The sequence below is a fragment of the Microcaecilia unicolor genome, chromosome 2 (assembly GCF_901765095.1).
Source record: "Microcaecilia unicolor chromosome 2, aMicUni1.1, whole genome shotgun sequence".
Taxonomy (NCBI): Eukaryota; Metazoa; Chordata; class Amphibia; order Gymnophiona; family Siphonopidae; genus Microcaecilia; species Microcaecilia unicolor.
The window spans coordinates 152970755-152988758 of NC_044032.1; the positions used below are offsets into that span (position 1 = coordinate 152970755).

Consider the following 18004-nt stretch of genomic DNA (forward strand, 5'->3'; position numbering starts at 1 on the left):
CTCTTGGAACTAGTTCAACTGTTCAGTTTCCAGATCCTGTTCTTCATCCTGCCCTTGAGGCTGGGCTGTTTGAGCAGGCTTGGCTGAGGTAACATTATTGGATGTGTGGAAATTGGTTACTAGAGTTGAGACTATGTTTAAGAGCTCTGTTACTCAATGATGTGATTATTCAGAGCAGGCAACTATGAAACTTCAACAATTAGATGCAAGTGTATTAGACTGTGCAAGGCGCCTGGAAGGATTGGAACCTAAAGTGGCAACACTACAGTCAACATCTGTTATGGGCATCAAGGATAGTATTTTAATACACAATAGATGTGAGTCTTTAGAGAATATGTGTACAGCTAGGAATTTAAGAATACTTAATTTTCCTATTTCTCATTTGTTTTCTCCTGAAATTCTATTCCACAGATATTTGAAGGAGGTGTTGCTGCTCTCTGTAGCTGATTCTCTTCAATTATCTAACCTATATTATATACCTCAAAAGAAAGTTTCTCATAAACCTGAAGGGGAAGCACTGGATGTGTTAGACTCTGCCACTGATTTTGATCTTACTAAGAGGGGCATATTCGAAAGGTATGCCCAAGTTTTCCTGGGGATGTCCTCACAGGACGGCTCCAGTAAGGGGCGGGGAAACCCTTATTATGGAAACAAGATGGGCGTCCATCTTTCGTTTCGATAATACGGTCGGGGATGCCCAAATCAGCAAATTTATGTCGACCATAGGAATGGTCGTCCCCAGGAATTGGTTGTTTCTGATTTTCGGCGATAATGGAAAGCGAGGACGCCCATCTCAGAAATGACCAAATCCAAGCTATTTGGTCTTGGGAGGAGCCAGCATTCGTAGTGCACTGGTCCCCCTGACATACCAGGACACCAACCAGGCACCCTAGGGGGCACTGCAGTGGACTTCACAAATTGCTTCCAGGTACATAGCTCCCTTACCTTCAGCCAGATACACTAACTGAACGGAAAAAGCCCTTCCCTTACTGATCCCTTAGCGATTTGGAAAGGAACGGGCATGCGTGAAGGAAATCACATGCAAATGAGCTGCTCACTGTTAGCTCATTTGCACACAATTTCCTTCCTAAGGAGGGGAAGCCAATGCAGAGCAGCCAAGTGTTATGCGTGGCTGCTCTGCGCGTGCCAAAGACTGCTTCATACATGCAGACAAGCTGCGTGTATAATAACCGCCTACAACCTTAAATAAATTGCCGTCTACAACCAAGTAGCAGCAGTGGGATTTAAACCGGCCACCAGACCAGTGCTCTAACCACTAGGCCACTCCTCCACTCCACTCCCTTGAAATTTGGCCGTCACTGTGGGGGGGGGGGGGGGGGGCAGTTCAGGACATCCAAAATGTTTGAAAGAAGGACATTCACGCCTTCGCTGTGCCTCCGCTGACACACACACACCTCCCCTCCCATGGACCTGCATACTGCTGCGATTGACCTGAGTATGACATTTCAGGCTGGCAAAAAAAGTTTTTAAAGTTGTTTTTTTGAGGGTGGGAGGGGGTTAGTCACCACTGGGGGAGTCAGGGGAGGTCATCCCCAATTCCCTCCGGTGGTCATCTGGTCAGTTCGGGCACCTTTTTGAGGCTTGGTCGTAAGAAAAAATGGACCAAGTAAAGTCGGCCAAGTGCTCGTCAGGGACGCCTTTCTTTTTTCCATTATCGCTCAAGGACGCCCATCTGTTAGGCACGCCTCAGTCCTGCCTTCGCTACGCCTCCGACACCACCCCGTGAACTTTGGTTTTCCCCGCGACAGGAAGCAGTTGGGGACGGCCAAAATCGGCTTTTGATTATGCTGATTTGGGCGACCCTGAGAGAAGGACGCACATCTCCCGATTTGTGTCGAAAGATGGGCGCCCATCTCTTTCGAAAATAAGCCTGTAAGTTTTCTTGAGACATCTCAAGATGAGTTTTTGCATCGTGCAATCCTGTTAGTTACCTTTAGATCAGAATCAGGTAAATTTTTGATTTTACGTGCTTGCTTTAAGAATAAGGATGCATTATTTTGTGGTCAAAAAGTGAGAATCTTTCCTGATGTGGCTAGGGCCACTCAGGCAGACAGAAAAAATTTCTTCATCTGAAGCCACTTCTCTGTTTATTGGTCGCTACTTTTTTTTTTTTTAAGTTCCCATGCAAGTGTTTGATGCTGTTTCAGGGACAGAATTATGTGTTTGACTCTGTTCAATTGAAAAATTCTTATGTGAGAAAGAATTGACCATAGGGAATAGTCAGGGTAGAGGATGAGTTGTAACTATTTAGTCAGCACTTATATTGTATTGTACTGCATTCTTTGATTTTTTTTTTCTTGTAATTAGACTTGCTTTTGCTCCCTTAGATATGGGCTTGAAATGTTTATTTTGTTACTTATGATCATTTTCTTATTGTATTTTTGAAAATTTCTAGTTTCTTTGTGAAATTGATTTATTAAAATAAAGTTGAAAAATGAACTGGCGGAACTATTGTTAGTAATATGTAATTTATCTTTAAAATCGAGCGTTGTACTGGAAGATTGGAGGGTGGCCAATGTAACGGCGATTTTTAAAAAAAGGTTCCACAGGAGATCCAGGAAATTATAGACCGGTGAGCCTGACGTCGGTGCCGGGCAAAATGGTAGAGACTATTATAAAGAACAAAATTACATAGCATATTCAAAAGCATGGATTAATGCAACAAAGCCAACATGGATTAAGTGAAGGGAAATCTTGCTTCAACAATCTATTACATTTCTTTGAAGGGATGAACAAACGTGGATAAAGGTGAGCCAGTTGATATTGTGTATCTGGATTTTGAAAAGGCGTTTGACAAAGTACCTCATGAAAGACTCCAGAGGAAATTGGAAAGTCATGGGATAGGAGGTAGTGTCCTATTATGGATTAAAAACTGGTTAAAAGATAGAAAACAGAGAGTAGGGTTAAATGGTCAGTATTCTCAATGGAGATGGGTAGTTATTGGGGTTCCCCAGGGGTATGTGGTGGGACTGCTGCCTTTTAACATATTTATAAATAACCTAGAGATGGGAGTAACTAGTGAGGTATTTAAATTTGTTGATGATACAAAGTTATTCAAAGTAGTTAAGTCGCAGGAGGATTGTGAAAAATTGTAAGAGGACCTTACAAGGCTGGGAGACTGGGCATCCAAATGGCAGATGACGTTTACTGTGAGGAAGTGCAAAATGATGCATGTAGGAAAGAGGATCTCTCACTATAGATAGTTACGTGATGCAAGGTTCCACGTTGGGAGTCACTGACCAGGAAAGGGATGTAGGTGTCGTCGTTGATGATACATTGAAACCCTCTGCTCAGTATTCGGCGGCGGCTGAGAAAGCAAATAGAATGTTAGGTGTTATTAGGAAAGGAATGAAAAACAAAAATGAGGACTTTATAATGCTTTTGAATCGCTCCATGGTGCAACCTTGTCTTGAATACTGTGTGCAGTTCTGGTCACCACATCTCAAAAAAGATATAGTGGAATTAGAAAAGGTACAGAGAAGGGCAATGAAAATGATAAAGGGGATGGGACGACTTCCCTATGAGGAAAGGCTAAAACAGCTAATGTTCTTCAGCTTGGAGAAAAGACGGCTGAGGGGAGATATGATAGAGGTCTATAAAATAATGAGTGGAGTGGAACAGATAGAGGTGAATCACTTGTTTACTGTTTCCAAAAATATAAGGGCTAGGGGGTACGCAATGAAGCTACAAAGTAGTACATTTAAAACAAATTGGAAAAAAATATTTCTTCACTCAACATGTAATTAAACTCTGGCATTCTTTGCCAAAGAATGTGGTAAAAACAGTTAGCGTAGCAGGGTTTAAAAAAGGTTTGGATAACTGCTTAAAAGAAAAGTCCATAAGCTATTATTAAGACGGACTTGGGGGAAATCCACTGCTAAGATAAGCAACATAAAATGTATTGTAGTGTTTTGGGATCTTGCCAGGTTTTTGTAACCTGGGTTAGCCACTGTTAGAATCAGGATGCTGGGCTTGATGGACCTTCGGACTGTCCCAGTATGGCAACGCTTATGTTTGTGTTCAGGAAGGTCCCTCAGTTCTGCTTCAGAATGGGATTACATGGCAGTTGCTTTGAATGCCTTTTTCTTTCATTGGGACAGGGTCTTCTGTATGCGTATCCTCCAGTGCCTTTCATAGAGAAAACTCTCGTAAAAATCAAGCTGGACCAGAAAACCATGATAGGATTGGGGGCTGCAGTTGGCAAACATACTGCTTAATTGGCTAGCAGACTGCATTTTCTTTCCTTATACCCAGGCTGGGATTACTCTGAAGGGTCATGTCACTGTTCATAATGTCAAAGCCATGACAACTTCGGTATCCCACCTGGGATCAGCCTCCATATAGGAAATTTACAGTGCTGTAATTTGGACTTTTAGTCCACACATTCATTTCTCACTGTTGTTTGGAACAGGACTCCTGATGCAACAGTCAGTTTTGTCAGACAGTCCTTTAGAATCTATATGAGGTGTCAAATTCAACTCTGCCCCCTCCCCCCCAGGGCTTTTTTTTTCCTTTTAGTTCCAGGCTGCCAAAATAAAAAGAAAAGAAATTATGAAGGAATATAAATGGATATAAATACAAAAGGTACTTATAACTAATTCCACAATTCTGTTGTCCATTCCTGTTGCTGGCCCTGTTATGTCTTTAAGGCAGCCTGAATATCTAGAGCATCCCGTCTGTAAGAATACATCTTCCTGCTTGTCCTCATAGAAACCAAAGTTACTCATTTGTAGCAGATGTTTTCCAAGGACAGCAGGATGCATATTATTTCATTCTCACTCACCTACGCTTGGAGTTAAATTCTATAAGCTGTACATATTAGACTGACCAGGTCCTTCAACAAGTAGGAAGACAAATGTAGGTGCTGTGCAGTGCTTCCAAAAGCTTCTAGAAAGTGAGCTGAGTATCATATTCCTTCTCTGGGTTCAGTTTCCAAAATTGATACAGTATCAAAGCTTTAGCAATGATCTTCCTCGCTTGGTAATAACTAAAATCCTGCTGTCCAGAGGTTGTGTGTTCAGCTGCCTAAAGCTTGAAACAAGAAGGAAATATGTTCTTATTCATTTTTGTTTTTTTGATACTCTGGTTGTTTAGAAGTTTTAACTTTTTTTTCCTTGTGCAAGGCTGTTCTTATTTAAGAAGCAAGCAATCAGTCTCCATTTCTGCTTTGATCTTTGTTTTCATATTTGTTACAGTCTCTTTTGCACATTCCCCCTCCATCTGTCATCTGGAACGGGTAGATGTGAATCGCTTGTTTTCTTTTTCCAAAAATTCTAGGACTAGGGAGCACGCAATGAATCTACTTAGTAGTAAATTTAAAACAAACCGGAGAAAATATTTCTTCACTCAAGGTGTAATTAAACTTTGGAATTCATTGCCAGAGAATGTGGTAAAAGCAGTTAGCATAGCAGGGTTTAAAAAAAGGTTTGTATAATTTCCTAAAAGAAAAGTCCTTAAGCCATTGTTAAATGGACTTTTGAAAAACCACCGATTATTTCTAGGATAAGCAGCATAAAGTCTGTTTTACTGTTCTGGGATCTTGTCAAGTACTTGTGACTTGGATTGGCCACTATTGGAAACAGGAAACTGGTTTTGATGGACCTTCGTTCTGTCCCTGTATGGCAACTCTTATGTTCTTATTACTCGAGAAACCACCTATGCATATGCTGCACCTAAGCTCCGGAACTTTCTACCACTTGAATTAAGATTGGAATCAGCACATTCAAAAAGGTACTCAAAACCTAGCTCTTTCAGCAAGTATTTAATTAGGGTTTTTTTTCTTCTGGTTCTCTCTTGAGCCTTTTATTTGTAAAGCACTTTGCTAACATAGTGCGAAGGGCAGTATATCAAGTATTTATAAATAAATATAAAGTCACTCAGCTTTGCTATGTTTTTCATATCATGCTTTCTCAACACATATTGTAGAATCCACAATTGGACCCCTTCTCTTCTCAATCTACACCTCTTCCCTAGGCTCACTGATCTCATCTCATGGTTTTCAGTATCATCTTTATGCTGATGACACCCAGCTATATCTCTCCACACCAGACATCACCACGGAGACCCAGGCCAAGGTATCGGCCTGCTTATCCGACATTGCTGCCTGGATGTCCAACCGCCACCTGAAGCTGAACATGTCCAAAACTGAGCTCCTCGTCTTTCCACCTAAACCCACTTCTCCTCTTCCTCCACTCTCTATCTCAGTTGATAACACCCTCATCCTCCCCGTCCCATCTGCCCGCAACCTTGGAGTCATCTTCGACTCCTCCCTCTCCTTCTCTGCGCATATCCAGCAGACTGCCAAAACCTGTCGCTTCTTCCTCTTCAACATCAGCAAAATTCGCCCTTTCCTTTCTAAGCACACCACACGAACTCTCGTCCACGCTCTCATTACCTCTCGCCTTGACTACTGCAACTTACTCCTCACCGGCCTCCCACTTAGCCATCTATTCCCCCTTCAATCCATTCAGAACACTGCCGCACGTCTTATATTCCGCCAGAACCGATATACTCATATCACCCCTCTCCTCAAATCACTTCACTGGCTTCCGATCAGTTACCGCATACAATTCAAGCTTCTCCTCCTCACCTACAAATGCACCCGGTCTGCGGCTCCTCACTACCTCTCTACCCTCATCTCCCCCTATGTTCCCACCCGTAACCTCCGCTCACAGGACAAATCCCTTCTTTCTGTACCCTTCTCCACCACTGCCAACTCCAGGCTCCGCTCATTCTGCCTTGCCTCACCCTATGCCTGGAACAATCTTCCTCAACCCCTACGCCAAGCCCCCTCCCTACCCATCTTCAAATCTCTGCTTAAAACTCACCTCTTCAATGCTGCTTTCGGCACCTAACCTTTCGAGAAATATAGTATTTCTCTATACTTGTCTTTTAGATTGTACACTTGTCTCTAGATTTACACCTGTCTTTTAGATTGTACACTTGTCTCTAGATTTACACCTGTCTTTTAGATTGTACACTTGTCTTTAGATTGTACACCTGTCTTTTAGATTGTAAGCTCCTTGAGCAGGGACTGTCCTTCCATGTTAAATTGTACAGCGCTGCGTAACCCTAGTAGCGCTTTAGAAATGTTAAGTAGTAGTAGTAGTGATTTTGGAAATTTAAGGCAGAGTGTCTTAAGTTTGACAGATTTCTTAATGATCAGGAGGTCATTTTTTTTTTAGAAGATCAACATATTTGTGGTTATCCTTGCAAGTGCTGAAACTAGGCTTTGTAGCCTTTCTATATAATAAAACTATTTCTATTTCACTATGTTTACAGTTTTTTTTCTATCATTTTTGTTTACAGGCTGCTCTTGAGGAAAAGCTTAGCAAGTTGTTCAGACACCTACACAGCATGAGGCAAACGCTGAGTTTCATTCTTGCCCCAGATCAGAGGTCTGTGGAGCAAGCTCATGCTATACTACCAACTGCTGTTTATGCTAGGTTGATTAATCATGTGACCACATGTAATCAGTCCTTGGAAGAATGTTGCAGAGATTTGCTTACGTTGACACTGATAATGCCTTCTGCACCTTGGGTAAGTTCAAATTTAAGATGTTTTAAGAATAAAGGGTAATAATAATAAGCAAGCAGAGAGTAGGGTTAATTGGTCAGTGTTCTCAATGGAGAAGAGTAGATAGTGGAGTGCCGCAGGGGTCTGTACTGGGACCACTGCTTTTAAACATATTATTTAAATGATATAGATATGGAAATAACTAGTGAGGTAATTAAATTTGCTGATGATAACAAGTTATTCAACGTTGTTAAATCGCAAGAGGATTGTGAAAAACTGCAAGAGGACCTTAGGAGACTGGGAGACTGAGTATCCAAATGGCAGATGACGTTTAATGTGACCAAATGCAAAGTGATGCATGTGGGAAAGAGGAACCCAAAGTATAGTTACATGCTGTAAGGTTCCACATTAGGATCTAAGTTTCATCGTTGACGATACGTTGAAACCCTCTTCTCAGTGTGCAGCGGCGGCAAAGAAAGCAAATAGAATGTTAGGTATTATTGGGAAAAGAATGGACAAGAAAAATGAGGATGTTATTATGCCTTTGTATCGCTCCATGGTACAGCCGCACCTCGAATACTGTGTGCAGTTCTGGTCACTGCATCTGAAAAAAGATATTGTGAAATTAGAAAAGGTACAGAGAAGGGTGACAAAAATAATAAAGGGAATGAGACGACTTCCCTATGAGGAAAGGCTAAAGCATCTAGGACTCTTTAGCTTGGAGAAAAGACAACTGAGGAGAGATGTGACAGAGGTCTATAAAATAATGTGGAGTGGGCCGAGCAGACGTGAATCACTTGTTTACTCTTTCCAAAAATTCAAGGACTGGGGGGGGGGGGGGGGGGGGGGGGGGGCAAGCAATGAAGCTACAAAGTAGTAAATATAAAACAAATCAGAGAAAATATTTCTTCACTCAACGTTTAATTAAACTGTGGAATTTGTTGCCAGAGAATGTGGTAAACGCAGTTAGCAGGGTTTAAAAAAGGTTTGGATATCTTCCTAAAAGAAAAGTCCATAAGTCATTACTAGGATAAGGAGCCTAAAATGTATTGTACTGTTTTGAGATCTTGCCAGGTACTTGTGACCCGGTTTGGCTACCGTTGGAAACAGGATATTGGGCTTAATGGACCTTTGATCTGTCCCAGTTCAGCAGCGTTTATGTTCTTAGGTTCTTAGTCTCTAGAAAAGAAAGTGAGCAAGAAAACCAAGGAGGGATATTAATATAATGCAATAAACAAACATAAAGTAAATGGAACCTAGCATGTTTCTAAATATTCTGAATCTATACAATCTATACCTTACACCGGACAATAGGCAATTTAAACAAAGTTTCAATGATTTTGAACACTTGCACATAAACACAAAGAGGAGAAAGCCTCCGTAGACCCCTGCTATCTCATATAGTAATAGCCATTTGGGGTTCCATTGTCTATCATTGGCATAAAAAAACCTGTTTTGATTTTTTAATTCAAATATAATATACTGCAAATTGTTTCTAAAAAGTTTCCAAAAGGCAATACTTAACTTGTAAGTTTTACAACCACCGCTATAGTCCGACAGTGATCAGCGTATCGTTCTGTGCTTCAGGGACTTACGGCAGTCAATATTTTTATTTATTTTTTTATTTGTAGCATTTGTATCCCACATTTTCCCACCTATAAGCAAGAACACAACTTTTTAAAAACTCAGGGAGCTCTTCTTAATAATGCTCTCACTGACAACATTGAGTTGGAGAGAGCGTTATTAAGAAGGGCTCCCTGAGTTTTTGAAAAGTTTTGCTCCTGCTTATTGACTGCCGCAAGTCCCTGAAGCAGAAAATGAAACACTGGCCACCGTCAGACTATAGCGGTGGTTGTAGAACTTATAAGTTAAGTACAGCTTTTTGGAAACAATTTACAGTACAACAGATTATATTTTTTGGATTAAAAAATAACCCAAATGGCTATGACTATATGAGCTAGCAGGGGTCTACTGAGGCTTTTTCCTCTTTGTGTTTATGTGCAAGTGTTCAAAATCATTGATGCTTTGTTTGAATTGCCTGTTGTCCAGTGTAAGGTATACATTATATGGATTTAAAGATTTGTAAGTACTTCACCGCCTTTCAAATTATTGTTGATAGTGGGAACTTCTAAATATGTCCGCTCATTAAACGGTGAACCTATTCAACTTAGTTAGCACTTCCTGATTAGATCAGGAATTTCGTATCTAGGAACAAACATTTTACAGGAAAACACAGAAAAAATATTCCACCATTTTGCACTACCCTACTGTGCAGATACAGGAACTGCTTTGCGGTGTTGCTGTGTTTCTTTGCATACATCCAGGAACACCAGATTTTCTGACCCAAAAACATTTTCAGTTCTATGTTGAAAAATAATGTCAGTATAGGATTTCTGTGCATTTCAATTGCAAAGGTATCCAGCAGAGTTGCATGATTGTCTATGTATTCCAATAATGATTCCAACAACTCCATATTTAAATTATCTGGTGACACAAGTAAAGGTTCCACACGGTGATGTTGTTTGGTGAGAACCCACCTTTTAGATGGTAAATAATAAACTTTGCTAAGCAATGGAAGAGCTTCTTATGGTATTTTAAGAATTTCAATCATATATTTCTATAATATTTCTCTAGATGGCATTGCTACCACACTCAGGAAATTCAAGAACCTCAAGTTGAACTTTCTCATATTACTTTCCATTTTTGGTGCAATCCTATATAATAATTCTCACCACCAACGTTCTAAAGTAGCTGCCTGTGTCTGTGGCTCCTGGTGTTGCTGAGCTAGGCTCCGTAGCCAGGCTGACGTCACTCACAGCTGGTTCCCAGGCAGGGGGAGGAGTAAGGAAACATGCAGAGCAAGTTGCTCCGCGTGTTTTCCTACTCCTCCCCCTGCCTGGGAATCAGCTGTGAGTGCGCCGCTCAAACATCCCCTCGGCGCATCACCCAAGCTCCCCCTCCCGGCACATCAGACATCCCCCTCCCCCCCGACACATCAAACACCCCTTCCCCCCGAAGCACATCACCCCCCCCCCCCCCCGCCATCCATAGCTGCCACTGGTAACGCTGTCCGGCCGCTGCTGCTTCTCCTGTTGAGCAGCAGCGGCTGCTACAAAAAGAAAAAAAGCTATAATTGTTTTTAAACATCAAGCGCGGCACCGCAGACAGCCATCAGGCATTGGCTGTCGGCTCTACAGCCGCTCCTCCTCTCGCCTCCATGTCACTGCCCCTGGAGTAAGACCCCGGAGGAGTGCAGCGACATGAGAGGCAAGAGGAGGAGCGGCTGCAGAGCCAACAGCCAAAGCTATATTGTCAATGGTATATATTTTGATGTAATAATAAAGAACAAATCTATATTATCAGTTAATATATATATATATGGGTTGTGTGTGAAATTTTTTACCTGTTATGTTGTTGCTGGTTGGTTAACCAAGAGTAATGTAGCTGTTTGGCTTCTAAAATGAAAAATGGAAAATAAATAATGAAATTGAAGCATTTAAAAATTTATTTTTTCAAGACTAAGTGCACCCTTATTGGGCACGCAGTGAAATCAATAAAAATTGTGAAAACAGTGTGGTTAATTCTATTTTCACATAAAACAAAAACGAAAACAATAAAACTGATAATGAAAAGATGGAAGTATATCATTTTGATTTACATTGAAAAAATAAATGATTTGTACAAGCCTGTATGAGTAGATAGGGAAAAATTGACAGTGACTGTCTGCCCGCGTTAAATTTAGTGATGGAATGCCGGCATCATGCAGCAGACTTGAGGAATCTATATATATACCAAGATGTAAATGCAAATTGACAGTGGCTGTCTGCCCACGTTAGATTTAGTGATGAAACGCCGGCGTCATGCAACAGAATCTATATATATCAAGGTGTAAATGCATAAGGCAGTGTCTGCCGTATATGCTAGTGGTTAGAGCCAAATGGATAGTTACGGACATTGTCTGAAACTTAGGCGCCAAAATTTAAATACCAAGAAACGGAAAAACCAAATGAATAGAACAACCACGGAGACTGTAAAGTATACAATAAATTTCTTGTGTCTACTTTTAATGAGATATCTGGAATATTGGACTTACCCGTGAATTATAAAATTTCTACACTGCAGTCTGGCGTGGCGGCAAAACCACGTCAATGACGTCAAAACAGGAAAACTTTTTTGGAAAGACCCAGGTTTAAAAAGCTGATTTTCAGGAAATGACATTGGAATAATTATGTAAAATGCTAAGACGTGTAAATGTCAAATGCGTTCTCCGAGGACAAGCAGGCTGCTTGTTCTCACTGATGGGTGACGTCCACGGCAGCCCCTCCAATCGGAACACTTTACTAGCAAAGGCCTTTGCTAGTCCTCGCGCGCCGATGCGCACCACGCATGCGCGGCCGTCTTCCCGCCCGAACCGGCTCGTGTTCGTCAGTCTTCTTTTGTTCGCGCTCGGGACGGTCGTGTTTGCGCCGTTTCGCGCCCCTCAAGTTGACCCTCGCGCGTCTTTGAGTTTTGATTAAAAAAAAAAAAAGAAAAGAACTTGGAAGAAGACCTTTACGGTCTTTTCCCCTTTTTCCCGTGTTTCCAGTTTTTGCCCCGCTAAGTTTCCTTTCGTTTTCGGGGTAGGCCCATTTGAGGCCTCGGTTCAGGTTTTTTCTCTCCCTATTTTTGGTGCCTTTACCGCCATTACGAGTTTTGATTTCGCCGGCGTGAGTTTTCCGCCCATGTCATCGAAGTCTTCCAGCGGCTTCAAGAAGTGCACCCAGTGCGCCCGGGTAATCTCGCTCACTGATAGGCACGCGTCGTGTCTTCAGTGTCTGGGGGCTGGGCACCGCCCGCAGGCCTGTAGTCTTTGCGCCCTTTTACAGAAAAGGACTCAGGTAGCGAGATTAGCCCAGTGGAACGTGTTGTTCTTGGGCTCTTCGTCGGCAACAGCACCGGGGGCATCGAGTGCATCGACGTCGACAGCTTCAAGACCTTCGACCTCGGCATCGACTGCATCGAGGCATCGACCCTCTGCATCGTCGGTACCGAGACATCGAAAGGCTGCGTCGGCGTCGGTGGTACCGGGACCTCCACTAGTGCTGATGTCGACGGACGGTGGTGCTTCGACTGGAGTGCAGGTGAGGGCTGTCCATTCCCCTGCTGGTGGCGGTGAGCCTTCGGGTGGGTCTCCCCCTACCCTGAGGGCTCCTGCGGTACATCCCCCCCGAGACCGACCTTCTTCGGCCTCGGCCCCGAGGAAGCGACGGTTGGATTCTACGTCCTCCTCGTCGGTACCGGGAAGTTCCGGTGACATGCTTCGTTTGAAAAAGTCAAAGAAGCATCGACACCGGTCTCCTTCCCGCATCGGTACCGAGAGCTCTGGGTCGCCGAGGGAGTCGGCACCGAGAGGACCGCTCACCCTCTGTTCAGGAGGTGTCGATGCGCTCCACTTTGGACAGCCCGGAACAGCCTCCACGCCCGGAACAGACTCTGACTTCGACGCCTGCATCGGCTTCCATGTCTTTCTCCACAGCCGCTCTGCACGAGAGTCTCCGGGCCGTTCTCCCAGAGATCCTGGGAGAGCTGTTGCGCCCTTCCCCTCCGGTACCGGGGGTGCTTGCGCCTCCGGTACCATCGAGTGAGGCGCCGGCTGGCCCCTTGCCCGGTGTGAGGTCTCCGACATCGGTGCCGCTTGCAGTACCGACTGTGGTCGCCTCCCAGGAAGGCTCCCCGTCGGCGGAGGGAGCTTCGCCGGTGCGGGCGAGGGAGTGTACCTCTCGACGCTCCCACCGTGGCCATGTTTCCACGGAGTCGAGTCGGGCACGGCTTCAGACGCAGGTTCATGAACTTGTGTCTGATACCGATGGTGAGGCCTCGTGGGAAGAGGAGGAGGACATCAGATATTTCTCTGACGAGGAGTCTGATGGCCTTCCTTCCGATCCCACTCTCTCCCCTGAAAGGCAGCTTTCTCCTCCTGAGAGTCTGTTTTTTGCGGCCTTTGTCTGGGAGATGTCTACGGCCATCCCCTTCCCGGTGGTTGTGGAGGACGAGCCCAGGGCTGAAATGTTTGAGCTCCTGGACTATCCTTCTCCACCTAAGGAAGCGTCCACAGTACCCATGCATCATGTCCTAAAAAAGACATTGCTGGCGAACTGGACCAAGCCTCTAACTAATCCCCACATTCCCAAGAAGATCGAGTCCCAGTACCGGATCCATGAGGACCCAGAGCTGATGCGCATTCAGTTGCCTCACGACTCTGGTGTGGTGGATCTGGCCCTGAAGAAGGCTAAGAGTTCTAGGGAGCATGCTTCGGTGCCCCCGGGCAAGGATTCTAGAACCTTAGACTCCTTTGGGAGGAAGGCCTACCATTCTTCTATGCTCGTGGCCAAAATCCAGTCTTACCAGCTCTACACGAGCATACATATGCGGAACAATGTGCGGCAGTTGGCGGGCTTGGTGGACAAGCTCCCTCCTGAGCAAGCCAAGCCATTTCAGGAGGTGGTCAGGCAGCTGAAGGCGTGCAGAAAATTCCTGGCCAGAGGGGTATATAATACCTTTGATGTCGCGTCCAGGGCCGCTGCTCAAGGTGTGGTGATGCGCAGACTCTCATGGCTGCGTGCCTCCGACCTGGAGAATAGGATCCAGCAGCGGATTGCGGACTCCCCTTGCCGAGCGGACAATATTTTTGGAGAAAAAGTCGAACAGGTGGTAGAGCAGCTCCACCAGCGGGATACCGCTTTCGACAAGTTCTCCCGCCGGCAGCCTTCAGCATCTACCTCCTCAGGTAGACGTTTTTATGGGGGAAGGAAGGCTGTTCCCTACTGGTAAGCATAGGTACAATCCTTCTTCTCGACAGCCTGCGGCCCAGGCTAAGCCCCAGCGCGCTCGCTCTCGTCAGCAGCGTGCGCCTCAGCAAGGCCCCTCGGCTCCCCAGCAAAAGCAAGGGGCGAGCTTTTGACTGGCTCCAGCAGAGCATAGCCGACATCAACGTGTCAGTGCCGGGCGATCTGCCGGTCGGGGGGAGGTTGAAAGTTTTCCACCAAAGGTGGCCTCTCATAACCTCCGACCGTTGGGTTCTTCAAATAGTCCAGCAAGGATACACCCTCAATTTGGCCTCCAAACCTACAAATTGCCCACCGGGAGCTCAATCCTACAGCTTCCAGCACAAGCAGGTACTTGCAGAGGAAATCTCCGCCCTTCTCAGCGCCAATGCGGTCGAGCCCATGCCATCCGGGCAAGAAGGGCTGGGATTCTATTCCTGCTACTTCCTTGTGGAAAAGAAAACAGGGGGGATGCGTCCCATCCTAGACCTAAGGGCCCTGAACAAATATCTGGTCAAGGAAAAGTTCAGGATGCTTTCCCTGGGCACCCTTCTTCCCATGATTCAGGAAAACGACTGGCTATGCTCTCTGGACTTGAAGGACGCCTACATGCACATTCCGATACTGCCAGCTCACAGACAGTATCTGCGATTTCAGCTGGGCACACGTCACTTCCAGTACTGTGTGCTACCCTTTGGGCTCGCCTCTGCGCCCAGAGTGTTCACGAAGTGCTTGGCTGTAGTAGCAGCGGCGCTTCGCAGGCTGGGAGTGCACGTGTTCCCCTATCTCGACGATTGGCTGGTGAAGAACACATCCGAAGCAGGAGCTCTACTGTCCATGCAGATGACTATTCGCCTCCTGGAGCTACTGGGGTTTGTGATAAATTATCCAAAGTCCCATCTTCTCCCAGTACAGAGACTCGAATTCATAGGAGCTCTGCTGGATTCTCGGACGGCTCGTGCCTATCTCCCAGAGACGAGAGCCAACAACTTCTTGTCCCTCGTCTCTCGGGTGCGAGCGTCCCAGCAGATCACAGCTCGGCAGATGTTGAGATTGTTGGGCCATATGGCCTCCACAGTTCATGTGACTCCCATGGCCCGCCTTCACATGCGATCTGTTCAATGGACCCTAGCTTCCCAGTGGTTTCAGGCTGCTGGGGATCTAGAAGACATGATCCACCTGTCCACGAGTTTTCTCAAATCCCTGTATTGGTGGACGATTTGGTCCAATTTGACTCTGGGACGCCCTTTCCAAATTCCTCAGCCACAAAAAGTGCTGAGTACGGATGCGTCTCTCCTGGGGTGGGGGGCTCATGTCGATGGGCTTCACACCCAGGGAAGCTGGTCCCTCCAGGAACGCGATCTGCAGATCAATCTCCTGGAGTTACGAGCGGTCTGGAACGCTCTGAAGGCTTTCAGAGATTGGCTGTCCCACCAAATTATCCAAATTCAGACAGACAACCAGGTTGCCATGTATTACATCAACAAGCAGGGGGGCACCGGATCTCGCCCCCTGTGTCAGGAAGCCGTCAGCATGTGGCTCTGGGCTCGCCGTCACGGCATGGTGCTCCAAGCCACATATCTGACAGGCGTAAACAACAGTCTGGCCGACAGGTTGAGCAGGATTATGCAACCTCACGAGTGGTCGCCCAACTCCCGAGTAGTGCGCCAGATCTTCCAGGTGTGGGGCACCCCCTTGGTAGATCTCTTTGCATCTCAAGCCAACCACAAGGTCCCTCAGTTCTGTTCCAGACTTCAGGCCCCCGGCAGACTGGCATCGGATGCCTTCCTCCTGGACTGGGGGGAAGGTCTGCTGTATGCTTATCCTCCCATACCTCTGGTGGGGAAGACTTTGTTGAAACTCAAGCAAGACCGAGGCACCATGATTCTGATTGCTCCCTTTTGGCCGCGTCAGATCTGGTTCCCTCTTCTTCTGGAGTTGTCCTCCGAAGAACCGTGGAGATTGGAGTGTTTTCCGACCCTCATCACACAGGACGAAGGGGCGCTTCTGCATCCCAGCCTCCGGTCTCTGGCTCTCACGGCCTGGATGTTGAGAGCGTAGACTTTGCCTCTTTGGGCCTGTCAGAGGGTGTCTCCCGCATCTTGCTTGCTTCCAGGAAAGATTCCACTAAGAGGAGTTACTTCTTTCTATGGAGGAGGTTTGCCGTCTGGTGTGACAGCAAGGCCCTAGATCCTCGCTCTTGTCCTACACAGACCCTGCTTGAATACCTTCTGCACTTGTCTGAGTCTGGTCTCAAGACCAACTCTGTAAGAGTTCACCTTAGCGCAATCAGTGCATACCATTACCGTTGGAAGGTAAGCCGATCTCAGGACAGCCTTTAGTTGTTCGCTTCATGAGAGGTTTGCTTTTGTCAAAGCCCCCCGTCAAACCTCCTACAGTGTCATGGGATCTCAATGTCGTTCTCACCCAGCTGATGAAACCTCCTTTTGAGCCACTGAACTCCTGCCATCTGAAGTACTTGACCTGGAAGGTCATTTTCTTGGTGGCAGTTACTTCAGCTTGTAGAGTCAGTGAGCTTCAGGCCCTGGTAGCCCAGGCCCCTTACACCAAATTTCATCATAACAGAGTAGTCCTCCGCACTCACCCTGAGTTCTTGCCGAAGGTAGTGTCGGAGTTCCATCTGAACCAGTCAATTGTCTTGCCAACATTCTTTCCCCGTCCTCATTCCTGCCCTGCTGAACGTCAGCTGCACACATTGGACTGCAAAAGAGCATTGGCTTTCTATCTGGAGCGGACACAGCCCAACAGACAGTCCGCCCAATTGTTTGTTTCTTTTGATCCCAACAGGAGGGGAGTGGCTGTGGGGAAATGCACCATATCCAATTGGCTAGCAGATTGCATTTCCTTCACTTACGCCCAGGCTGGGCTGGCTCTTGAGGGTCATGTCACGGCTCATAATGTCAGAGCCATGGCTGCGTCAGTGGCCCACTTGAAGTCAGCCACTATTGAAGAGATCTGCAAAGCTGCGACATGGTCATCTGTCCACACATTCACATCCCATTACTGCCTGCAGCAGGATACCCGACGCGACAGTCGGTTCGGGCAGTCAGTGCTTCAGAATCTGTTCGGGGTTTAGAATCGAACTCCACCCCCCTAGGCCCATGTTTTATTCTGTTCCAGGCTACACTCTCTGTTAGTTGGATAAGTTCTTAGGTCAATCTCAGTTATGTCCTGGCCGTTGCGAGGCCCAATTGACCATGTTTGTTGTTTTGAGTGAGCCTGGGGGCTAGGGATACCCCATCAGAGAGAACAAGCAGCGTGCTTGTCCTCGGAGAAAGCGAATGTTACATACCTGTAGAAGGTATTCTCTGAGGACAGCAGGCTGATTGTTCTCACAAACCCGCCCGCCTCCCCTTTGGAGTTGTGTCTTCCCTTGTTTTGTCTTGCTACATATGGGACTGACGAACACGAGCCGGTTCGGGCGGGAAGATGGCCGCGCATGCGCGGTGCGCATCGGCGCGCGAGGACTAGCAAAGGCCTTTGCTAGTAAAGTGTTCCAATTGGAGGGGCTGCCGTGGACGTCACCCATCAGTGAGAACAATCAGCCTGCTGTCCTCGGAGAATACCTTCTACAGGTATGTAGCATTCGCTTTCAATTTTAATGAGAAGGTATTTCTGAAAAAATAGTAATAAAAAGAAGAGCC

The 18004-nt window shown here is 46.0% G+C and overlaps 1 protein-coding gene across 2 annotated transcripts in view; it reads left to right on the plus strand.

The window, feature by feature from the left end:
• The window catches only part of LOC115463166, a 222051-nt gene that overhangs the window by 147028 nt on the left and 57019 nt on the right, over positions 1-18004 (plus strand). For both annotated transcript variants that reach the window (XM_030193415.1, XM_030193416.1), the window contains exon 8: positions 7330-7560. In XM_030193415.1, the coding sequence (XP_030049275.1) occupies positions 7330-7560 (231 nt within the window). The remainder of the gene's footprint in view (positions 1-7329; positions 7561-18004) is intronic.